Raw genomic sequence first — 26,724 nt, 5'->3', positions numbered from 1 at the left:
ATCATGAAACTGTATCACTATGAAAGTACTTTAATTTGTGGAAACCAATTTTTGTAGATTAGGGAAGAAACACAAGTTTGTGGTTTCATGATATCATGGTTTTGAGGTTTTCAGAATACACATCTATAGGAATCTCCTTTCAGTTGGAAACCAGATTTCATTTTTGGCCTATCCATGAAAACCACAAAAATTGGTAGCCCATGAATAATATTACTTTGACAGTAGTACACACATGTTTCCTTACATTGTTACAATAGATTTAAGACAGGTATTTAAAAAAAAACATGAATCATATGAAATACATAGCAATTTCATCATCATACACATCATGTTATTGAATTTGGAGTTTTCCAGAACTAAAATAGACACATAGTTTTTCAACAGAATTCAAAGAAAAGTTTATCAGATTCCCTGTTCACTGTTTAGATCAAAAACATACTGGACTGTCAAAAAGCAACCAAAAGTTGGATCATTTCAACATACAGATATTATAATAAGTTTACAGAAGTCATACCAACACTTGATTCGAAAAAAAAATGGAAAATATGTCACAGAGTGTTTCGGATGCTACGAAAGCTTTGTGAGATATTTAATGCAGTATTTTTTATCTGAACAGAATTTAGAGCTGATGGATATTTTAAGTCATTAAGTAAATAAATACTTTGTTTATTATAGTACAGTGACATATGTCAAATATTACAGGAAATGAATGAACATTATCATAACTGGCCTATTGGATATATAAGTCACTTGGAAATAAAAACTTCTTTAATTATCATGAATGTATAAATTAAAAGAAGAGCAGGACAAAATATACAATTGACATCATTTAATTTCCTGTATTAGACATTGATTTAGTGACGATCAATAACAAAGTAACCTATCTAATCTCATCATTAAAACAGTACAACCTTATACAAAGTTATTCAACTTTAATCACAGTTTCATCAATTTCCAGTCGGTTATAACGTTCTTTGAGGAATGCTAGAACAGGGATACAGGATACCACTGCTCCTATAAGGGCCCAGTTCTCCCAAGATGTACCTGTAGAAAATCAAGTATTATATTGATTTACAGTGTTACTGTCATACCTACTAGTTTTATTAACAGAATCGTACACTTATCTGAAATTTTAAAATGTGATGTTTTGTATAATATGTCAGTAAAATGTGATGTTTTATATTAAATGTCGGTAAAATGTGATGTTTTATACTAAATATTAGTAAAATGTGATGTTTTATATTAAATGTGAGTACAATGTAGTGCAGAACTCTAACTCTTGTTTGTTTCTGAAAAACCAAAATATTTAATGAGTGCTGAAGAAGGCCTAAATTATTTAATGATTGTGTGGAAATTTTTCTGTGAAGGGGTGGATCCAGGCACTTTGAAAATGGGGGTGCCAGTCTGAGTTCCTCAGAAAAAGGGGGTTGCTAGGACACTGTTTACTATTTTTTTGTCCATTTTTACACATGAAAATGACTAATTTTTCAAATAAAAGCAAGGGTGCCAACCACCTGCACCCCCTAGATCCACCACTGCTGTGTACGAATCAATACTTCAAGCATCCTTGTCAGTAGTAACAACATTTTGTTATTTATGATAACCCATTGATTAACCTATTTATAGATTTTCTCAATAACTTATTGCTATTTTTATATAAATTTTAAATTTTGTGATCAGTGCACTGATATTCCACATCATATTGGTGACTCCAAATATGACTTTTGGAGGGAAAAATTTAATTACGGAATTTATTTCACATTTGAATTACCCAAATCAATTACCCAGGGAACATGTATTAATTCATTGCTATCTATGCAGTAATAAGTAATAGAAAAAATGCTGATATACTGCCGTTCTTGATTTTTTGCAAACCATTATTGCACTTTTCATAAACAACTCTAAATGCTGTATTACAATTCTCAATCTTCCATTAATTGCTTTTCATAACAGTTCTATCATACAGATTTGAAATTTGTCATTTTTGTCAGTATTTTTACACTTAAAGATGTATTGTTTTCAATTTTCAATACTTCACTTAACCCTCCATAAATGACAAATCCCATAATTTGAATAGTAGATCAAGACTCATTCTTGTGAAATCACTGAATAACATGACAACACTTACATACCCTATACTGGTAATTGATACCCTTTACTGGTAATTCATATAGCAATACTTACCTATATTTGGTACCATCTGTACAAGTAGAAAGACTAAGCCTCCAATATTGTTCAGTAGAGTTAAGACTAGATTTGTGATGCCCTCGGCAACAGGATATGTCACTTCACATGCCATCTCAAAATATAATGGTGATGTGGAGCCCAGTAACATACAGAAAAGGATAATTGAAGCATACAACTGGGCTGAAAGTAAATCCAAATCATTCCTTAATGGTTATGTTTCAGTCATACATCATACATAACAATTTATATATGAGAATTAAAATATTCTTTTGTTACTTTAGACAGTGGTGGATGCAGAAATTCCAAAAGGGGGAGCAACTCAAGTGATTGCCAATTTTTCTTCATAACCCAACATTTTTTTTTAAAAGTAAGGGGGGACAGACTCCCATGGGTCCCTTCCCCTTTGATCAATCTATGTTATAGAATAGTATGATTCATACAAAACCTTTAAATTGACAGATCATAATTTTAACCCTTCATGAGCAAAAAATGGAAATCAATGTGTTTACAGCTACTGTTACACCAATCTTTTGTTGCTGATTTCGTCTTGAAGCTCTTGTAAGACATTTGTACAAAAGGACATTGAAGGGGTGTTGGACAAACTTACAGTTAGACTGATGTATAACATATAAACTTGTAGATTTATAAGTACTAACGTTTTGAGTTAGGAATGGTTCCCTGTATAAGAAAAGTAAACCAGACTAGTGATCCTGCTGCTCCAATGTACAAAAACAGTAGAAATAGACGTATATGTTTTGTAAAAATATCAGCAAACCTGAAATATACAAGTCATATTAAAAAGAAAGCATGAGTAAGTATGCACAATTACCAAAAACAAGTGTCTATTTTAAGTTCAAACGCTTATGTAAAGGTATCTGTCATTATTATTTATGTTGCATCACAATGATTAGTCATCATTTCAAGCAGATGGACTATAATAATAATAATACTTTATTTCAAGAGGGTTACACAGTTAGTTTACAACTAATCTTCCCTGAGGCCCTCACACAAAAACAAAAATATAAGTTTAATTTTAATGCCACAATAAGAGTACTCTGGAGATCAAGGGTGGATAGATGAATTGAAGAACAAATGGGCACACTGATTGACCAAAGAGAAGGCAAGCACCATCATTCTTCAGAAATTTTTTTTTTCAAGTCAACAAATTTTTTTCTGAAAAACAGGAGTGCCCAACATGCCTAGCCTAGATCCACCATTGGAGATATAGTGTTACTTCTTTGTCCTTCAAGGAAATATTACAAATCTATTAACCTTGGACTTCAATTATTTTTTGAAGTGTCTGCTAGTCATATGCTACATTTTACGTATGGAGAACTTTAGTAATAAAACAATTTACTACTTACTTAGCTACAACCAATGATATAACACAAGCTGCTAATAAAGAGTAAAACCCTAACCATCCTGACTCTTCCTGAAATCATAAAAAACAGTGCCAGCAAGTCATAAAGGGTAACTTCAGAGTATAAAATAAATAATGTCAATTTTATCTTTGGAACTGCTGCACAAAATAAACACATACTATACCCACTATTCTTTTAGTTCTTAATTATTAGATACTATAACTCAAAAAACAAAAAAAACTAACAAAAAAGGTACTGTAGTTATTAAAATTGCTGCCAGGTGTTTACAGTTTAATTAAGGTTTCTGGAAAGTTCTACTTAGTTTACAATAAATGAGAAATATTTTCATGTGCTACAGATCTATGACTGTACTTCAATACAACTCTCCAGTTTTAGAAAAACAACTGATTCTATTTGTAAATAAAATACCTTGCATGATACAGCTTGATATGCCCACAGAGGTCAAACCCTAAACAGCTTTGGCAAATAAAAGTACACATCATTCATATTTGGAACAGCTCTGAATTTTGATTGTTATTTAAAATTTGACAAAGGAGAAGAATTTGACCAGAATAAAAGTGGCCCATTCTTAGCCCATTATTCATAAATGGTTAGTCACAATCCCCAAAATGAATGCCAGTCTTGCGGCCTGCCCTTTTGTGGTATGGCACCTTATGGTACAAACTGAGCAATTAATACTCAATTTATTGACCCTGGATCCTCTTTGGCATCTCATTCTTTTCAAGTCATAACCCTCAAAAATCAACTGCAGCATTCTCTTTGAAGAATTGCACCTTGTGGTATAATTTAATTGAGATTCAAAAACTTATACTTAAATAATTGTATGGAAACTAAATATTGATGGATCTTTTCATAAGCACTATTCTTAACTTTATTTTTAATAACAACAATTTGATATTATTTTAAACATTATTTACAAGAGATGATTGATTCATTGCCTGTTTACCTCAGAAATTTTATGTGGTTTGAGGATTACATCCAGTATACTCTGCCAGCAGGCATACACACCTAATGATACACCATAGGTCAAACCTATCAACCAGAACTTTATATTTCTGAAAAACAAAAAAAAAAACTAAGGTATGTAGGTAGAAAAAAGAAAATAGTTTCATTTTCCAAAAAACTGACATTCTTATGGACAGATATTTATTCAATGGCAAAATTTGACTTTTGATACTATAGGAATATTTTGAGTAAGTATGGGTCTGTCTAAAAATCAGGGGTAATTCATCATATCTGAAGCTGCTCACATACATTTGAAACTTCCTAAAACAACTCTTTCTGTGATCATTTTTCTTGGATCTGCTATATATCGTGAAATATCTTTTGACCAGTTAAAGAGTGAAAATTCTAGGAGGAAATTTTCCTGTGATCTTCTGTAATAGAACATAACCACATTCCAGTTACCAACTTTCATTTGCACTCTTATGGTTGAATACAGTTTCTATGAGGCCTACTGAAGAATTTTTTCTATGAGGCCTACTGAAGGATTGCCAAACAAAAAAATTGGGATTCAGAAATGCATACATCACTATAAGCTTCTGCTTGGTTTTAAGGCAGAGCTGTACTACTGAGGAAGAATGAATAGCTACAAATCTGTTGTAGTTCTTTAAATGCTAATTTTCTAAGTAAATGCTAGCAAAATCCTGTCATCCATAGATAAAAATTATATAAACAGTGAAACCATTATTAACTGCATTTTAACAGTATATTGATTGAATTTGTACACCAAACATAAGTTTTAAAGACATGGATACTGAAGAACTTTTGTTCATGAAGTACCAATTTTGTGCAATTCTTAGACTGGAGAAATCACAAATTCGTTTTTTGTTAAATCACATTGAAAACTAGAGAGAATTTTGAAACAAAATCTAAAGAAACATAAAACAATGATTGTTCTACTATATAAGGACATTGGATACATGTACATGTATGACCCAGAATGACCTACCAATCAAGTCAATCAGATATCTGAATATGTCATCGCCTGAATATAGCTGAAATATTGCTGCTCGGGCGTTAAACCCCAACAATCAATCAATCAATAATAATAAATTGTTCTCTCATGTTTTAATATAATTTGTAGGCAACAATTTCAATTAAAATCTTATCCTAACAACTTTCATTATTCCTTTCTTTTTGACATAGAATATTAAAAGTACTGCATAAAGTATATATTTCCATGAACCGATTGACTGCCAGTACATATTTAGTTAACCAAGTGATACTAAGTCTTGAATACAGTATAAATCCAAAATGTTTTCGAATAAAATGGAATTGGAAGTAAACCATAACCGGAAAACTTATAAGAGTTGTATTATAATTTCTCTAATTTTGCTTCAATTTTCACACCACTTGACCTGTGTGGAAAAAAAATGTTCTCATCACTAGTGACTTTTTTGTTCTCAGAGTTCGATTGGCTTAGAAATAGATTGTCTTGGATTCCATCTTGAATCGCCTTGATTGCCATTGTAGTTATATTTCAGTTAGATGAGATAATTTTAGTGTTTTCTTACCTTATATAAGAATTATGAAGGGACTCGGGAATATTTGAAGTGAAAAAAAAAACCTTTGAAATCGTCTGGTTTCTTTTGTTTGGAATGTTTGCATTCGTGTGACGTCAACATGTTTCCTACAAATAGGAATCATAATGTTTCGAGCGCTTTTCATTTTTTTGTATTTTTGACATTTTTAGGGCATTAGAGAAACAGAATCTACACTCAAAGCTTGTTGATTATGAATTTCTCACATTCGTGAAATAAATTATATAGTCTGAATAGCTTGGCAAGCCTTGCGATCAAAACTATAAAATTTATTTCACTCGGTGTGAGAAATTCCATAATCAACTCATTATCATTGTAGATTCTATATTTACACGTTAGCATCTGTCAATACATCTTTAGTAGTGGACTATAGTAATTGAAGCGACTGAATCTGTCAATAAAGCTTTAGTAGTGGTAATTGAACTGCCTGGTCATTAAATAACACATGAACATAGTCTATTGTTTTGCACCTTTATTTTGATCTAAGAGGCATTACATTCTTAAGTGCGTCAGAATTCTTGACCTGCTAAAGTTGATATCTGTGAATAAAAGTACTTAGCCAGTATTTCAACTTTCTTTTTGTTATGTTTTACATAGTATTATAACATACTTCACAAGATTTTTTTTACTCCTATCTTGTTCTTACATAGAATTATAACATACTTCACAAGACTTTTCACTCCAGTCTTGAACTCCATTCTTTCTTCAATAGCTGATAATGATGGTGGCAGTTTTGGTTTGTTTGGAAAGTATATCAATATTAACAGAAACAACAGCACAGCAGCACCACATTCTGTTATAACGATAAGTTTGTTTAATCTGTGGTCCATTTCTTAAAAGTAGGGTATCTTATGGGTCATTATTTAAATGATACCCTGCCATGGTGAATGGGTATATAATACCCATTGACACATACTAAATTACAAATCATTATATATGAACAACAGATCCAGCTCAAATTCAAACTTTATCTAGACTCCATTAACATTCATAGCATTATATATAAAAAACTATTATTATTATCAAAGTTTTATGGTTTTATATCATAATAGGACATATGGCTTGAAAGAGCAGCAGACAACAATAAATTTAAGGATTTTTATCATAGAAAACAAAACAAAAAAACCATCCTTTGTATGTCAAAGAAATCATAAAGTTACCTATAAAAATAGAACACTAAAAACAGTTTCATGTCTTACCCCAATACATCAATCTCATAATTTCACTTCTTTCTTTCATTATTCTGGTCTCTGAAAAAAAAAAATCATCACTATAAACAAGCAAGATATTGCAAGTTCAATTGTATATCAGCAACGCACAGCATTCATTTAAATTCACAAAGAAAAAATTGTAATATTAAAGAGACATGTTACCCATCCCATATGGCACCACCTGGCTGACCACTGGTAAGCACAAAAGGAATGATTGGTAAGTACAGGCCCCAGCACCACAAAACTTAAAAGGGATTACTGGTAAGTCCAAGACCGAGTGCCACAAAACATAAAAGGGATTATAGGTAAGTCCAGGCCCCAGTGCCTCAAAACTTAATGGGATAATTGGTAAGTCCAGGCCCCAGCATAACAAAACTTACAAGAGATTATTGGTAAGTTCAAGCACTGCAAAACTTAAATGGGATTATTGGTATATCTAGGCTCCAGCGCCACAAAACTTAAATGGAATTATTGGTAAGTCCAGGCTCCCGCATCACAATACTTAAATGGGATTATTGGTAAGTCCATGCCCCAGTGCCACAAAAATTAAAAGGGATTACTGGTAAGTCCAGACCCAAGTGCCCACAAAACGTAAAAGGGATTATTGGTATATCTAGGCTCCAGCGCCACAAAACTTTCATGGGATTATTGGTAAGTCCAGGCCCCTGCACCACAAAACTTAAATGGAATTATTGGTAAGTCCAGGCTCAAGTGCCACAAAAATTAAAAGGAATTACTGGTAAGTCCAGGCCCCAGTACCACAAAACTTAAAAATGATTATTGGTAAGTCCAGACCTGAGTGCCACACAACTTTAATGGGATTACTAGTAAGTCCAGGCCCCAGCATGACAAAACTTAAATGGGATTATTGTTAAGTCTAGGCACCAGTGCCACAAAACTTAAAAGAGATTATTGGCAAGTCCAGGCCCCAGCATGACAAAACTTAAATGGGATTATTGGTAAGTCTAGGCTCCAGTGCCACAAAACTTAAAAGGGATTTTTTGTAAGTCCAGGCCCTGTGCAACATAACTTAAAAGGGATTATTGGTAAGTCCAGGCCCCAGTTTGCGATAAATTATCAAGATGTTGATTGGAGTTACCATGGAAATAAAAATCATCAGACTTAAGTATTTTTTTTAATTTTGTGGTGCCAAGCTTGCATGCAAACTGTTACTTCATCGTTCAGCTAAATATGTCACAACCATATGTCAGTTGTATATATAGTGTCATTTCTTCTCAATAGATTTCAGTTGACATTGTGGAGTAATCTTGACCGAACTACATGTATATATACAGAATATTTTATGTAACAAACATGGTATCTTCAAATTCTGACTTTTAGAAATACATAGTTATGGAAACTTTTTTTGCTGTACATAGATGTTACTACATTGTACTAAAGTACAGGATATTGAAATTTTCTTCCGTATTTCCAAAATGGTAAAAAATATTTGCTTTCTCATGGTAAAGTATAAGTGCTAACAAAGCAGATCCAGACAATTATCCTGAAATCACTTATACAACATACAGAGTGTACAACACAGCTGTGCTGTTTTGAGTACATGTGTTAAATTGGGATGGAGCATCAGTACACCACAACATGTAGATTCTCTATATCATGAATGGCTCAAAATCCTTTTGTCAGAAATTATGGAAGCTGTCAGGAAGTGATTGTTTAAACTTTTGACACACCAATATACAATAGGAAATCTCACATATTCCTGCTGGTCAAGACTTCAGCATTATATCAACATAGCCAACATTATCTACAAGTCTATCTTATTATTTGAGTACTAACAGTTCTGCCTCTCCTAGGCAAATCCTGAAATAATCTTATCTAAATTAGCCAAGATTACTTTGTGGCCAAGGATTCCCTAGGTATTTTATTTACCTAAATTAGGGGACACGCATTTAAGTAATTATATACAATATTAATGTACATGTGTAAATCAGCACTAATGTTGCAAAAATGCTTGGTGTAGCCTCATATTTTTTCATAATTTATATATACAAGTATTAATTTTAAACATACATGTATATATTTTCTAACCAGGAAAGTAGGAGTCATATGATGTCTCTTATACTGTACTTGAACTTTTACTTGTAACTCACTTACCATTAGAATGAGAAGATTCTTGCATATCACCTATCACAATATCAAAACTGAAAAGATAGTTGATAGAGTTTATAATTAACAACAAAAGCATTGCTAATCTATAGCTTATTTAGAGCTACATGTACAAGTTGAAAAAAGAACATACTTTCATATTCCTGACTTTTACTTTGTTTTTTTTTAATTTTGAGAAAGGGAAGTAACTCTTCAACCTGACAGACTGGATTACTTTCCAACTGGAGCAAGTGACAGCAGTGAGACTTCAAATTAAAATATTTGACTTATTGGAACTCCCGTAAAAACTTGGATAGTTTTAAATGATTTATTTCAAACCATTTACCGTAGCTACTTACCAAAGTGAAATTACTTAAAGTTTCAAACGAAAATGTTTCCCTAATGAGACCACCGACCAAGTTGTCTGTGTTGATTGGTTATGTCTCAATTAAAGACTTGCCAAAATGGCTTTTTTCCATCAATATGAAAAAGGACTAATGTTATCCTATGTACATACTAACTTAAGTGGAACAGGTCTTATCAGATCATGTATAATCTGACACCTGTGTATTCAACAATCCTCTGTAGATGATACCTGTGTATTCAACAATCCTCTATAAATGATACCTGTGTATTCAACAATCTTGTAGAATCTGACACCTGTGTATTCCACAGTAGTGTATAATCTGACACCTGTGTACTCCACAGTCGTGTATAATATGATATCTGTGTTATCCACAGTATTGTAAAGGCGTTTATATTTTTTTTTAATGTTTTAACCACAAGGGTCTCATATCTTTAAAAATTCAACCAATGCTTTAATTATAAGTCTGACCTTTTATTCGTTGGTGAGGTAGTTGTGGTATTTTTATCTGGTACAAAATATGGCCCTAGAAATATAAAATAAAAAATAATGAATATAATTACGATAATTATTTTAGTTGTACTGTAAGTCAAGAATCTGTTTAAATCCACTGGTGCAATGTAGAAAATGTGACAATTTCATCCCAGTGGGGTTGTTGTCTTTTGACATATTCACCATACCTATTCTTGTTATATTGTTTTAGGGTAGATAATCTTTCTGGCACAAACTCCTGAAGTGAGGTGATTCATGCATGTCAAAAACCCACCAAATTCACTTTTATTTCTAATTTGGTAATGGTATTAGATGACAATACTGGACTCAGTTTATCATTTAGTTCTTGAACTTTTGAAATAAAAAAAGTATTTCATTGTGTTACATGAAATTGGCAAGAGTTATAGTTTTTGATTTGGTTGATTTGGTTTGAATTGGTTGATTTGGTTTGATTTGGTTTGATTTGGTTGATTTGGTTTGATTTGGTTTGAATTGGTTGATTTTTTTTGATTTGGTTTGATTTGGTTGATTTGGTTTGAATTGGTTTGATTTGGTTAATTTGGTTTGATTTGGTTGATTTGGTTTGATTTGGTTTGATTTGGTTTGATTTGGTTGATTTGGTTTGAATTGGTTTGATTTGGTTGACTTGGTTTGAATTGGTTGATTTGGTTTGATTTGGTTGATTTGGTTTGAATTGGTTGAATTGGTTTGATTTGGTTTGATTTGATTTGATTTGGTTGATTTGGTTTGATTTGGTTGATTTGGTTTGAATTGGTTTGATTTTAGTGTGAGATGAATGTATGGTTTTCTCAAAAGTACAGATTTGAATACAGAAAAGACTATCATTGACAACAAAGCATATGACAATGCTGCCATACTATTATATGACCAATTTTTTAAGGGTCATATAAATAAGGGTAACAACAAAATTACTGAAAAATAATCCAATTCATAAAATCAAGTCCAAAATAAATCTGGCAAAATAGATATTACACCAGTGGCAGAGCAGCTGGTACGGCAATGGTCCTGACTTGTTACAAGCACTTCAACCAAAGTGGTGGGTTAAATCTAAGTTTTACAGTGTGCTAAACCTTCCATGGCGGCTTGACTATACTAGTGGTGATTAAAAAGCATTTGCATGCTACATGTATTATCATAATCAGTAAATCAGCAGTCACATCAGCACAAAGACAAAGTTTTTTTCATAATGTAAGATTTCAGATCAAAGTTATAACTAGATTAGAAGATGCCCCCACTTCACATGAACACAACTTTTTATAGCTAAAAAAATCAAAGTATAAATGTAGGATGACCCAGAATCATATTTTGTGTGTAACACACAGATGATGCCATCACACATAAAATTGACACCTAAGCAACACAGTAATTAAATATTAACTTTTCAGTGAGCTGTTAAATTAAAGGGAGCTTACTGCTCAGGGTACATGTATATAGTGTGCCTAGTTTCATTTTAATTGATGAAAGCGTTAATTTTTTTAATTATAGTGTGCAAACATGGGAAAACTCACCCCTTTAAGTTAATTTCATTTCCTCGAACAAAAAAGACTGGAAGTTTTTAAAAAAATTAAAGACCTTACTACAATGATTATATAAATTTTCCCAAAGTTTCATTTCAGTTGATGCCATTGTTAATGAGTTCTCATGGGAAAAATTATATGACAGTCATGGTTGGGAAGGAGATTCTGAGAACGGACCATTTTCAGAATTTTTCAAAGATATTCATAATTTAAAGGGGCCATTTGTTAAGAAACTGTATAATTTTCATTTAGGTGAGAGGTGCCATTTCCAGCTAGAAAGGGCAAATGGCTCCTGACCTCTTGCCTTCCAAGTCCCTGCTGACAGACTGACTGGAGTGAAACAACATGCCATCCAACATACATTTGTGGAGGACAAAAGTTCCATAGAAAAATATTTCAATTACCTATTAGAAAAGAAACTCCTAGACCAAGTTGGTTAATTACAATATTCAATGCAGTTGCAGTAGTTCTTTCATTTGCTGGAAACCAGAGTGCTGACAACACAGGAGGTCCACCCATGGCAACTGGTCCTGCTAATCCATTCAGAAACTGACCTATATTTGCAGTCCTATAAAACATTTTTTTACGAAATAAAATTAAGTTTTTTTTTTCAATTTTGACCTTATAACATTCAGTACATATCTTTGATTTCGTACAAATTTTGGTAGAGTATATCTGCCTTTTTCTATTAATAAGGGATGGACAGCACATGTAATTCTTAATTAAGATAAACATTTATTTATAGTTTTTGATATATTGCTGAACCTCAAAATCTCTGTACAAAATATCATTAAAATTCCTTTAAGTGCTTTTGTCGTATTGTAGAGTAATGGACAGTACAATAATGCAGCCATAAAATTATAGGAGTATATTGGAAATATTACAAGTATAATTAAAAAAGAGCACCTAATATAATCCTTTTCTAGAAAAGCAGAGGACGCTTACGCTACCGGTGCACTTGGTCCATGCTCCCAGTTTTTAGTTGAGTCCGAGTTACTCATCTGCTTTTGTTACTTTGTATGTATGATTTTAGTTACTTCATGTTCTTTGTTGTGTATGTCTGTTTTCCATGTCTGGTCTTTGTCCCTGGATCGCATTCTTTTGATTACCGCTATAACCTTGGTTCCCTTGATCACTCTGACACATTCACTACATCAAACAATATCATTTGTACATGAATCAAGGTAACCTTGGTAGGACTTCCATGTATATCAGAATTTTCAATGCAAAGGACAATGGAAATGTTGACAGTTTTCGAACATTACATTCAATTGAACATTTTTTAACTTTCCTAAGTGTTTGAGATCTAAAAGTGACTATTAATGAACATAACAATATCTTTTGTAATAGAATATATTGCCAGACCAGTGGGTTTTCAAAATGCATACTTCAGATTTTACTTACTGTGCCAGATTCGTACAAAGACATGTTCTTTAGTATACAAAAATGTACACCTACCACTTCATGTAAACTGGGTCATCAGTAATACATCTGATCCCTGACCCTGCTGCCACTAGGAACATAGATATAACACATGCTGGTCGCATTCCTAAAACAAAATTCAATTTGAGGAAATAAAGACCTCTTAATTAATAAATACAACTTTACCCACTTTCCCCAAAGAACCAAAACCCTAAATGACCTCAGAAAATGGAAGAAAAAATAACCTAATGATGCGGAGCACTTCCATTGTTATGTTATCAATTGTATGTGTCACGGAAAAAAAAAATTCATGCATTTGTTTTCGTCCTAACAGACATGTATTTCTTATTGCATAAGTCTGAAGCTAAAGAAAGCTGAAATCTCAAATAAAAAACCACCTTTAACATCAATAATCCAAGCCATAGGAAAACAGGCAACCAAATAGGAGATACATCCCCAGTTGGCAAACAAGGCAATGTCAGCATCTGTCCAGTTAAATGCTTCCTCGCTAGCAGCAGCAATAGGACCCCATGTGTTCCATATACCTCCCTGGACAAAGGCAATCATGGAGAATATAAATAGCATATACCAACGTCTCTTATAAAGTTTGGTGGTGACATTATCATCTCCTCCCACTTTTTCTATAGCTACATCAGGAAAGGGTTGTTCATCGTTAATGGTAGTATGCTTTCTGAGATTGTCGGTTGAATTAATTTCAGTGTGAACAGCATTGTACTCTATGTGAGACCTCTCTTGCAAAAGAGGCTGTCTGTCAGAATCCATTACTGTGCTTTAAGAGCCTTCCTGAGGAAAGAAAATTTGATTTGCAAATCATAATAAACACTGAATGAAAAAAAACACATGAACAAGGAAAACATGAAGGAACAATTAATGGCTTGTACAAGGAGAGACTACTTCAACATTTCTCCACACACCACAGTGGAGATGATTTCAGTGGAGGGACAGTCCAACTAAAACATTTACTGTGGAGTCACTATTTCCAAAATTTTCAGTAGTTCACTTTTTGTACATTTAGTTACTTGTGTATACCTACAGTTTTATATATTAATGTTTTAAAGTACAGAAAGATAACAGAAAAGTATAAGAGTTAAGCAACTCTATCTGTTTTTACTTGAATGAAGACACAGCTACATGTAGAGGAGCCACAGTTGAGGAAAATAGGGACTCTACTGTGGAGAGTGGAGAATTCAAATTTTAAGTTGATGATAATGTAAATGTGTAGAGTCTTAACAAGCCTGTGTCAAGTCATTAATCTGCAGTAAGTCTGAAAACTCACAGAAAAATTAATAGTATATTGTAAAAATTAAAAGTATGATGGTTGTCATATTGTAGAAATTTTATAAGGATTTCACATTTTGGATCATATTAGATATATTTGTATTATCATCAATCAGGTAGTAAGTAAAATGCATGTAATTCCTTGTTTGGTTTGGTCTCTAATTAGGGTAAAAATTACGTCCTGTTTATAAACAAGAGGCTCCAATGAGCCCTAATCGCTTCCCTGGTTAAATTTTTGCCTTACAGGCAACAACATTAACAAGGAGTTGTCCAACAATTTTGATCAAAGAAAACTTTGGTAGGCCTTACCATAAAGATCTTTTTAGCAATTGAAAGTTATTTTTTTATCTATCATAGTTTTCAAGATATTTGCTGAAAACTGTAAAAAAAAAATGTCATTTTTTCATCTTTCAAGAAATATAACTCTAACAAGGAGTCATACAACAACTTTGATCCCCTACAGACTATTGTAGGCCTTATAGATAATTTCGGCAATAGAAAGAATTTGGCTTAACCTAACAGCTTAAAACTTTTGACTGCCCTTTGTTGACAAATGGCAAGTGATGACAAAGCTCACATGGCCCTTTGGGCCAGGTGAGCTGAAAATGACTTAAGTTTTTGCAAAGGGGTGCAATTTGGGGCAGGTTATCTGTATTTGTGAAAACAAGGTTCAAAGAATAGACAATGATTTGAAAATTGTATATTTTACAAATAAATCTATTAATGGCAGTTGATAAATCCATTAGATATTGTTTGAAAGAATGTGCTTTATAGACTATATATGTATTTCCATAAAAAAACTGGGTGAGCAACACCAATTTAATTAACAAACTGCAAGTGCTATTAAATTTTGTATCAAACTTTTGTAACTGTGAGAAAACTTAATAAATGTTTTTAGAAGTTTATGAAATTGGTATCCCAGGTACAAAAGTTTTTCTGTGAGGAATTTGTTGCATTCATTAAAATCTGATACTTTATTATAATATACAAGCAAACCAGACTAGTTGTGAAATGTAAATACCATAGGAGGGTGTTCCTGGAATATCATCACCTAGGAATGGAAAATTAACTATAGGAACATCTATACTCCTATTGTATGTTTTTGTATTGTTTTATGCCATGACTGTTTATTGAAAATGTGTTTGAGTAATAAATATTGAATATATCGAAATTGTCTTTTTTGTCATAAATTTTTGAATGAAGGCTGCCATTTTCTAGTCCTATATCTAAATCAAGAAAAAGTGTACGAGTACTGTTTATGTTTGACTTGGTCAATTGAAGTTCTTTTGGCAAAGGCAACAAATTTTGGCTTTGACCCAATGTTGAAATGTTTTTATCAAAAACTATCATGGACATTACAAAATGTCTGATATTCTGAATAAATGTCTTCATTATAATAATTATTACTTTTACAACCAAATTTTTCATGAAAAATTCTGCATCAAATGTCATCATGGAACAATGTTCAAAATGCATGTAATAAAAAAAAATGTTCACTCGTTCACTTCACTGGTGGTGGTCAAAACAAAAAAGTATCTCCAGGGCCAAATCCCAAAAGGGGTTAAGACAAGGTGAATCCGTTAAACATGTATCACACCCATTCATTGAATTGGGGTATGTTATTGCATACATGTAATTCATTATTTGAATATTAGCCTTGATTAAAAAGCTGAACTGCAGTTTTTTGGGTGTGTTGCACAAAAACAGACAATAAAGCAGAAATCAGTGATGGAATAGAACTAATTCTTACAAGATTCTGGTATTTGTGACTCACTCGTCTGGTGCCACTTTCTATTGCCAATACATGTGCATTATAGATGTTTAATGAATAATCAGGGACTCCAAGGGGCAGATACATTACAACATACAAAAGTGAACCATTGTGCAAGAACTGATGAGAGGAAACATTTCTTCTGGAACCAATTAGTCAATAATACAGTGAACTCTTGGAATTCGGTTCCCACCTCTACTGTCGTTGCATCTGCATCGGACATGTTACAAAAGAAATTTGTCCCTACAAAGAGCATGAAAGTAAAGTAATTATAATATAGTCAACTCCCGTACCCTGTATGCCTTTATCTTTGAAATACATACAAAAACCTGTATCGCTACAAATACCACAAACATAAACTATAATATAGTTAAAACACATTAAAAAATTGATTCGGTATACAAACCTATTAGAAAAAGAAATAATGCAGGATCATTTTTATCATGAAACACAACCACATATAACGCCTTTGTTTACATTCTTTTACATGTCACATGACAAGTTTCTAAAATGAAAGTAAGAGTAATATTTAAAACTTTGACGGGATTGACGTGAACGACTTTTCATACGGAAAACACTCAAGCTGTTCTACGCGGAGAACAATACAGCAGTTAGGCACCGACCATTTTTATACTGGGGGGACAGGGATTTTCAATGTAGCTAAATATTTTTTTCTACTCTTCTTAAAACTATTTTTTTTTTCATTAGCAAATGAATTACAATATTTTTTCTCAGGAATAAGGCAGATTTTTTTCAGTTTACTTTACGATAAACAATAAATGGAAAATTATACATAGATATCAAAGGAGGGCATATAAAAGTAAAAATTCAGTTAAATCAGATATTTTATTGTTATTAAGACTAAATAAAAAAAAAATAGTAGATCTGCAGCCCCTCCCGCCCCTAAAAAAATGACAATTCTTTAAAAAAAATGGGACAGGAATTTCAAAATCAGGATTTTTTTTAAGTCAGTTTCTTGTATTTAGGCCTTATAACATACAAATCTTTCAACTCTTGTTGACCAAAATAATGTTATTTCGAAAATTCTCTGAAACAGATGTGGCTATGAATTTAGAACATGTCTATACATCAAATAGCTAAAATTAGGCTAGCAAACATTTTGTAAGGATTAAGAAATTAAAAATAAAATCCTGCGAACCACCCCATATTGTTGGTGAGGGATGGATGAAATTTACTTAGCCTAAACAATACAATGCATTGTCTGTAGCCAGGAATTGGACAAGGGGTTGCTTCTTTTTTTATAAAACATAACGAAGCACGAGAAAGTCTGGGACTCGTGCAGTCCAAGAAGCTTCCCCTGCGAAAGCATGAGAAAGACTGGGACTTGTGCGGTCCGGGAAGCTTCCCCTGCCATAGCACGAGAAAGTCTGGGACTCGTTCATGCTGGGAAGTTTCCCCTGCGAAAGCAAACACACACACACAGAAAAAGACTCATGAAGGGAAGCAGCCCACGTCACAATCAATTAGTCATGGCCAACCTACCCAAGTCAACCCCATCGTTTGCCTTGCGGATCCCACTCTCGAGAGTGTCTGGTGATGTTGCTATCTGAGTGTGTTAGTATGTGGCCTACCCATCTCCATTTACGCTTCTTGATGGTGTCAGTAATGGGTGTTTGGTTGGAATGTTCCCACAACTCTGGTAATTTATCAGGTCATCTGAATTGTAGAATCTGTCTGAGGCATTTGTTTACGAAGACCTATTGGTCGTGTTTGGTTTTCTTCGTCTGTTTCCAAGTCTCCGAGCCATACAAAAGAATTGATTTGACATTTGTCTCGTATACATGTATTCTGAGTTTTGTTTTGAGACTGATATTTCTGCTCCTCCAGACTGGTCTTAGGGTTACAAAAAGTTGTCTGGCTTTTCCAAGTCTCGCCGTGATATCCTCATCGGCGACTCTATTCTTTGAAACGACACTGTCAAGGTAGGTTGTCAACGTCTTCAATGGAATCACCATTTAGCATGGTGGCGACTGTGTTATGTGTGTTAACTCTGAGTGACTTTGTTTTATTGGTGTTTCTCTCTAGACCAGTTGATTTGGCTGTTTCGAACGAACAAGGCCGATGTCTTCAGTTGTATGTGCTGGAATTGGTGGGATAGAAGGCTCACATCATCTGCAAAGTCAAGGTTTTCTAGCTTTGTAGTGAGTGACCATTGGGTTCCTCTAGGTAGTGACAGCAGTGTTTTCATAATTCAGTCTATGGCTATAGATCTAGAGAAGATAAGGGGTGTATCTATTGCTGCCTTGATTCTTTCCATAATGACTCATGCTAGGACTTTACTTGGAAGTGTAGTTGAATTCCTCTCCAGTTTTGGCAGTTGCTCAGGTCGCCCTTTTTTGGAAGCTTAATGATGTAACCAGAACTCCACTGCTCAGGGATTTCCACTGTTTCCTTTATGTTGTCAAACAGCTCATGCAAGATGCTTTAGAGCTCGGGCAGATGTCAAAAGAATAGGCCCGTAGCAGCGCTAAGCTTGTTGTAAAAGGCAACTAAATAGTGCTCAGAACTCTGGTTAGGGCTAAAGGCGTTCTGCCCACAGAGCAACGGGGTTGTGTTCCCCATGTGATGGAATGGGGTAACCCTGACATTTAACATGCTGGGGTTGTCAGGCCATAATACGGAAAATCATAGTGGTGCAACATGTTGGGAAAGATGCCACGTTCCTTGCACATTAAAGAACCCTTCTTTGGTATTCTACCGGAGTAGGAACCATTTGGCTCCACCACAGAAGTCTAAATTGCCCAACCCTACCCACCTTTCCCAAATTTCAAGTGACAATACAAATTTGTTGACCCCATTATCCTTGTGTCCCGTTCCATTTTTCCTTTCAGCATCATTTCATGTTCATTTTTCATCTATTTAATGTTCATCGCCTGGATATAGCTGAAATATTGCTGCTCGGTAGTTAACCCCAACAATCGATCAATGAATCAAGATGCTGTAAGTGAATTCTGGGTTGATCTTCAAGAGCTCAGGTGAAGTTTGGTCCGTTCCTGGGGCTTTTCCAGTCCTGATTCTCAGTAGAGCTTTTATGATTTCCTCCTTCGTGATTGAGCCAATATCAACATCAAGTTCTTCTCCAGGAGGTAGATCAAGAGCATCTGGCATAACTTCCCCATTTAAAAGTGGTCCATCTACGTTTGTTTTCACATTGCCATCTTTGTCTATCACTGGTTTGTATTTGTTGATCTTTCTACCTGCCAGTTGGCATGTGATGTTGTACGCAGTCTTGGTGTCATTTCTGGTCATTGTATTCTTTGCTTTTGAAACGAGCTCGTTGATGTAGGTTCTTTTATCCTGTTTTGTCTTTCTCTTTACTTCTTTCCTGATTATGTGTTATCTCGTCAACTATTTTTTTCTTCAATCCTGTCTTGACTTGGTTAAGTTGTATCTTAACAGACCTACACTTCTTAGTTGTCTCGATTGTATTGTAAGATAACCATGTCTTGTATTCCTTCTTTGAAATCCAAGTTCTTCTTGGCATGTGGTGTTATATATGGATTTTACTCTCTCTTCCATTGTTTTGTTTTCCATTGCGCCCCTTCCTTATGCTGTGCTTTCTGATTCTAATCTGATATTGTCTATTTACCCTGGCTATCTTGATCTTAAATTTAGTCACCACAAGTTGATGATCGGATGCTATATCAGCACCTCGATAAGCTCTAACGTCTGTCATGTTATTTCCATCTCCTGGCGACTGTAATGTGCTCTATCTGGTTTCTAGTTTTCATGTCACACCCAGGATGTTTATATCCTTGTGAGGGAATGTTGTACTTCCTATGGCCAGATCGTTGTGGGAGCATAAATCTGCAAAGAGTAACCAACGGAACCAAGGCTACAGCGGCATCCACAAGAATGCAATCCAGGGACAAAGACCAGACACGGAAAACAGACACACACAACAAAGAACACAATGCAACCAAAATCATACATACAAAAGTAAATGAGCAACTCGGACTCCACTAAAAACTGGGAGCATGGACCAGATGCACCGGTAGGGTAAGCGTCCTCTGCTTTTCTAGAAACACCCGCCGAGTTGCTCATAAAAAGTCAAGTCCGGGGTAGACAAACGAGGAAAAGAAAACTGTGACCCGTTGAATAAATCAGTTTTCATGGTGCTGATGGATACACCATAACGATCCACGAGTTCATGATGACGACCATAAAACTTCTGTAGTGATGACTTCAATCTTGTAGCAACATAACTCTGTTCCAGAAGCCTATTCGTTAGACTTCTAGCGCGATACAAAAAGTCTGTGTAGTTTCGGCAAGCTCTGGCATAACGTATGAGTTGTGATATGAACACTCCATACGCAGGAGTCGAAGGGATGTTGCCACAGATGAAAGGAAAGTTGACGATTCTGAATGAAAAGTCATTACGTTTGTCGTAAAGTTTGGTCAATAGTTTTCCTTTATCGTCGATTTCTAAGTGTAGGTCAAGATATGAGGCTGATTTCAAAGAGTTCTCCATTTTCGTTGAATTGATTGTTACCAATTCCTTCCTTCCCCATGATGAGTTATCTCCCTGTGTTATCTTATCCAACTTTGGTCATTCATGTCACCCATTACAATCGAGATGTCCCGTGGTGTTCTATCTAGGGTAGCTTGGAGCTGGTTGTAAATCTTTCTCTTTTACGTTGGTAGGAGTGTAGCATTGAATGATTGTTACTTTTTATATCTTCGACATAAATCTTGCCACGACAATTCTTTCACTCACAGGATTCCATTCGATGAGTGATGATATGGCCTTCTTGTTGAGTTCGATTCATACTCCATGTTGATGGCTACTATCCTCGTTTCGTGGTCTAGAGTACAGTAGAGTTTGCCCTGAAGATAGTATGACCGCTCCAGATGATTCCATCTAACTTCGTCCCAAGGTTGAAGCACTCCATTTCTCTTGCAGCGTGGGCAGCTTTTCTAGTTCGATATAATGTCCGTACGTTCCAGCTCGTAATCCTTGAGGCGGTCTTAAGGGAAAAAAGTTTCATCGGGATATGTCAGGGCTATAGACTGTCCCCATTGCACATCATATTAAGTACTTATTCTATTAGAACTAATTCTAATATTCATATGTAATAGTTCCAAACTGTCCCGTACATAATTTCCTTGGTGTTTAACTATAGGTAGAAAAAAATTAGTCAAGAAGTCTACACAATTAATGCGTTGGAGAATCACAATAGGAAATAATCGGAAGTCCTGGTATTCTTATCTTTTCTCTGTTGGAGATAAAAAAATCTAAATTGGTTGTAATGTTTAGAAGTAGTTCGCATATTTTTTGTGCACCCTTCTTAATAGTTTAACATACTGGATTAATATAAACAAAAGTATCTGGATATTGATATCCATTTAGTTGCTTATTATAACATTATGAATTATGCGACTATAAACCGTAAAATTTTGATATTAATGACATTTGTTACATACTTCTTCATACATACTTTAACACGTTGAATGGCAGTTTATGATACATTCACTGTATGTACATGAGCTTCCTGTTATCCGCTTTTCTTTTTTCTATTTTTTATTTATGAAAACAGAATACAACATTAATTTTTTTACCAGTTTGGAACTTATTTTTTTCTTGCCACAGCAAAAATACAGACTATACTAATCACAAAATGTCAACATTATTGTCTATAGAGTTTGTAAGTCTCATTCTAGTTTCAGTTTCCCTTCCGGAATTTCCGATGTAGAACGTATTGAAATCCTAAGACCGATTTTCATTTTATTGTTTACTTCCGGGAAATCGAAGCGCTGCATCACAATACAAAATCTTCTAATTTTACACTTTTCTTAATATTTTTATCCTGTACAACTAGATATTTGTTATTTTCTATCAGTATTTTTACACCGAAAGATATTTTCCTTTTTATATTAAACTCAGTGATATGTTAATGACGAATCTCAATGCATTTGAAAGGTAGAAGAGGACCCATTCTCATGAAACCACGTGAACGGAGTCACGTGACGAGACTTACATACCCTATTCTAGCAAATAGATTGTATACCCTTATTGCGCTTTCGAATACGTTTACTTGACGTGGCTACTTCAAATCCAGTCTGACTGATTTATATTTTTATAGTAGGCTCTTTCAGTTCTGCACTCATTCTTTTGTGGATATCTCTTTGTCTCTATGGCTTACACAGTAAATATTGATGAGAATCGAAATTCAAATGAAATTAACTGATCTTCGCTTGAAATTTAGTTAATTTCACGTGAAGGCTGGAAGTGAACTTTGTCACAAAGTTTGTTAGCTCAATTAAAATGAAAATCATGTGAAATTCGTGTGAAAATAATATGAAATAATTTTCCCTGTATATGCTGAGGTACAAGTAACCAGATCAAAATATTCGCCCAGTTTTACGATCAAGACCTGTCTGTGCCAAGTGACAAATCTTTTACTCGGTTGTATGGAACGCCGTATCAATATTTATTCCAATTAATTTGCAGATATAAAATTTAGTGGATTTCTTCCTTTTTTCATAAGGTATCTGATTAACTAAAGTTTATGACATATCTAATAAAAGGTATAAGATATCTTATATAGTTTATAAGATATCTTATAAAAATGAAAGTTGCATACACCTACAAATTGGAATAAATATAAATAAGGTGTGCCATACGGATGACAGTCAGAGAAAAGCATTCGCTCAGTATTTCAAGGACCTGGCTGTTTCAAGTGACGATTCTTTCGACACTTCTGTTCAGTCTTTGTAATGTACCATAAGGCGTGATTGAACAGGTATACATGCAATATCATCACCAGTGGTTGGACCTAGCTATGAAGAATCTGATATCAAGAAAGTAATTGACAAAGTTATTATTGGGAAATCCCAAGAAGGGAATGACATTCTATAAAAGGCCGTTCATGCCAAAATCCCGTTAAACTTATTAAATTACTCGTTAAGTTAAATGTTGATTTTACTCGATAAAAACACCTCTTTACGCATTAAACTCGCCTTTTAACGCGAATATTTAACGCGTTAGAACTGAAGCTGAATGAAAGGATCTCTTTTGCCCAATGTGTCATAAAACATGTATTTGAAGCGTTAAGTGAAATGTAGCTGTAACTGTTCTTACAAACTATTAAATTATATTTTTCAAGAAAGAAAAAATACCACCCGAATTCAAATATAACGGGGATAAGTATGGTGAATATGTCATTGAGACAACAAACTCACCAGGAAGAACACATCAGGCCACTCATTGGTCTTCAATGAACGACGAGGAAACCCTCACACCACAATGCAGGCTATAACTAGTCCCATTATACAAAGATACAGCGAAAACATTGCCCCTATATATTCAAGTAACATAAAAAATAAACTTAAAGCGAAAACGAAACAAGACGTACAGAGGTCAGAAATTCCTACTTTGGGACAGTAAGCGTGTTGACCCCAGTGAGAATGAAAGACAAAAACCACCACAATGTAATAGTTATCGTGATATCACTGTTTCACTAGAACAACATTCCACCAGTGATCTCCAGTTAATTGATAACTCATGTCCGTTAATAGTACATGCAAAACCTAGATTAAACCCACTGCTTCGTCTGACATGCCTATACCAAGTAAGGACCAAATGTTGCGGTACCAGCTACTATGGTGGTGTATATCTATTTGGTAGGATTTAATTTCAACTTGACATGATCATCGTCAGCTTTAACATTCTTGAATTACCCTTACCAGCCGCTCCAGATGTATCATTTTTACCCTGAGCGGGTTTACAAATTCTGGAAATAAAACAGTTTACCACGGACGGTAGGAATATTTCATACATATGATAAAATATGATATGAAAACTTAATTTTTGACTCGGTATATTTGATCTTGATAATTTACAATGCTAGGATTTTTATTACATAGAGAAGTCAAGGGAATCATGATTAGAACAGTAATAAAAAATAACAAAATCCAGGGATAACGACTAGACAAAGAAAATAAACACACTCAACAAAAAAACATGAAATTACCATAATAATACGCACATAGAAACAAAAGTAAATGATCAACCATGTCACAGTACGGGGCGTCGAATGGGACTTGATCTTTTAATAATAAAAATTTTGAATACACAAAGTTAAATTCTGTCAGTAAAATCATTTTTGTCGTACAAAACTATGTTATACAGACTTGTTTTAAGATTACTTCAATGAAATGACAAAATTCATTTTTGTCATGACAAAATTCAATTTTGTCAAATAGGTATGCAAATATTAACTTATTTGCATAGAAAATTTACTTTTGTTACCTGATATGGAAATTAAATAACAAAAGTAAATTTTGTGAGACAAAATTGAAATTGTATGCAAAATACAAAATTGACTTTTGTGACACAAAAGTGAATTTTGTGTTAAACTGCATGCAAAAGTGATTTTGTTATGAAAGAATTCAATTTTGTACACACAAAATTTAATTTGTCATAATATTTCTCTGTTTTGTATGCAAATTAGTTCACAGAATCCAAACTAAACTAATTTGTATACAAAATTGACTTGTGTTACCATATATTCTAATTAGGCAACAAAAGTTACCATACTAGGGTCTGTGTAATATAAAAATGAATTTTGTCATGATAAACTTTTGTACACTGAAAGATTACTTTGTATGACAAAATTCAAATTTTTAGTAATTTTGTCAATCTGAACTGACATGGTGAAGATAAGTACAAAGATCAAACTTATCCAGAATAGAACTAATTGACCTGAAATTTTGTTAAACTCATGGTGAATAATTAAAATACAAAAATAAAATATTTAATATGTATCCATTATTTTGGCCTGTATTCGAGTTGGCGAAATTTTGGTCTTTTCTATGTTTCAGATTATTGTATGAAAGTGTTTGTAAGTATTCATTTTAAAAAATATAAAGCGCACTGCTACTGAGGACGAGGAAGAAAATAACCAGCTGTTGCTTTGGTCGTGTTACTTAATACTGAGGATAGAATCACATCAACGTAAATATTGTACAACTGGAATAACTCCTTCCAACGAAATAGTAGAGGAATTGCTATGCATGGCAGATGTTTATATATACTTTAAAAGAGAAAAGTAAAACATGTATGCATGCCACGGTTAGCTTATAAAATGCTAATCAAACTATAGTCAACACCTAAATTAGTTAAGGCATAACGTTATCATACTGTATTGTGAGATAGGATAGCCTTATTTTACTGGCTGATCAACGTTATGTTATTAACAAGTACTATCTTTAAAAAAAGAGTAAAATTTGTTAATTTTACTTATAATTTTCTATATTTCATTCAGGAAATAACACATGGCTCGCAATTTCAATTTTCGATACAGTTTTTTTTTTCGAACGCCACTTTATCAGTATTTGGCCAATCGATCAGAATTGCGATCAGGTGACATGGGTTTCTTTGGAAGAGCGTCTTTAAGGTCAAAGGGTAAAAAGCGGAACTAATTGCTATATTTTCAGTAGCCACTTTATGATCTCATTAATTTTTCGTCCATAAATTTGGAAGATGATTGTAATCTTTTTTTACAAAGTATGAGCAATCTTTACCAAGATCTACATATTGAGTAACGATGTATAAGTTATGGGAAACTAAGTACCATTCAAAAAATGTAAAATATCACATCATGTTTTGTTTCTGTTACTAATGCTTTTGTAACAAATAGTAACGTGTCTATTGTGAGGAGTGCGATTGATTGATCGTTGGGGTTTAACGTTCGAGCAGCAATATTTCATCTATATTATGGCGGAGAACATGAAATGGATGATGACATAAGCATGAAATATTGATTTTGTGGTGATTATTTGAAATTCAGAGTACCGACCAATTGACTTTAATAACTTTCCCATCTTGTACAAAATAACCGGGTTTGCTAAAAAAACAAAACAAACCAAACAATTGGAAAGATTGTTACAAATCATAGTAAATTATTCAAATATGTACAAATAATTCAATTTTCCCATCTGGGCAAGTTTGTTTATTCTCCTTACACTAACTTAGTACTGTAACGTGTTAACGTCGATCGGTCCGCAGTCCGCTATTCAAATAATTCCGAACTAAATAAAGTTTGATAAAGGGACAATTCCTAATTTTGAGTTTAATCGATAGGAAATTATATTATAAGGATTGCTCCTATAAAAGGATTGCTTTTATAGGATGTAACTGCTAGTTTTCAATTTTACGGAATAATATTATTACGAACAAAATATAGAAAACAAATAAAACATTTAAATAACTGATCAAAAGTAAAAACTAGAAAATGTAAGCATGGTCCAAATTTAATGATTAAAGCAAAAGACCAAACCTATATATATATATATATATATATATTAATTTGATAGAAATTCGTGATATTTTTTTTACACCACCTAAATGCACTCATTTGTATTTTGTTACCCGAAACTCTTGAATG

The 26,724-nt window shown here is 33.7% G+C and overlaps 1 protein-coding gene across 1 annotated transcript; it reads right to left on the bottom strand.

The window, feature by feature from the left end:
• Window positions 1-750: 750 nt before the first annotated feature.
• Window positions 751-16,827, bottom strand: LOC148604184 (solute carrier family 49 member 4 homolog). The gene is made up of 13 exons (XM_088551148.1): window positions 16,722-16,827; window positions 13,644-14,049; window positions 13,282-13,372; window positions 12,228-12,391; window positions 10,265-10,319; window positions 9,439-9,485; window positions 7,312-7,362; window positions 6,776-6,905; window positions 4,516-4,624; window positions 3,552-3,619; window positions 2,844-2,962; window positions 2,185-2,367; window positions 751-1,044 (listed from the first exon to the last, which is right to left on the bottom strand). Exons 2-13 carry the CDS (start codon window positions 14,026-14,028, stop codon window positions 923-925), a joined length of 1,524 nt encoding a protein of 507 aa, XP_088407274.1. The 5' UTR covers window positions 14,029-14,049; window positions 16,722-16,827; the 3' UTR covers window positions 751-922.
• Window positions 16,828-26,724: the final 9,897 nt, after the last annotated feature.

Source organism: Perna viridis, chromosome 10 (assembly GCF_037379345.1).
Source record: "Perna viridis isolate PV_CMFRI_1.1 ecotype Kerala chromosome 10, ASM3737934v1, whole genome shotgun sequence".
In the NCBI taxonomy this organism is placed as follows: domain Eukaryota; kingdom Metazoa; phylum Mollusca; class Bivalvia; order Mytilida; family Mytilidae; genus Perna; species Perna viridis.
This window is presented reverse-complemented; position numbering and strand designations above follow the sequence as displayed.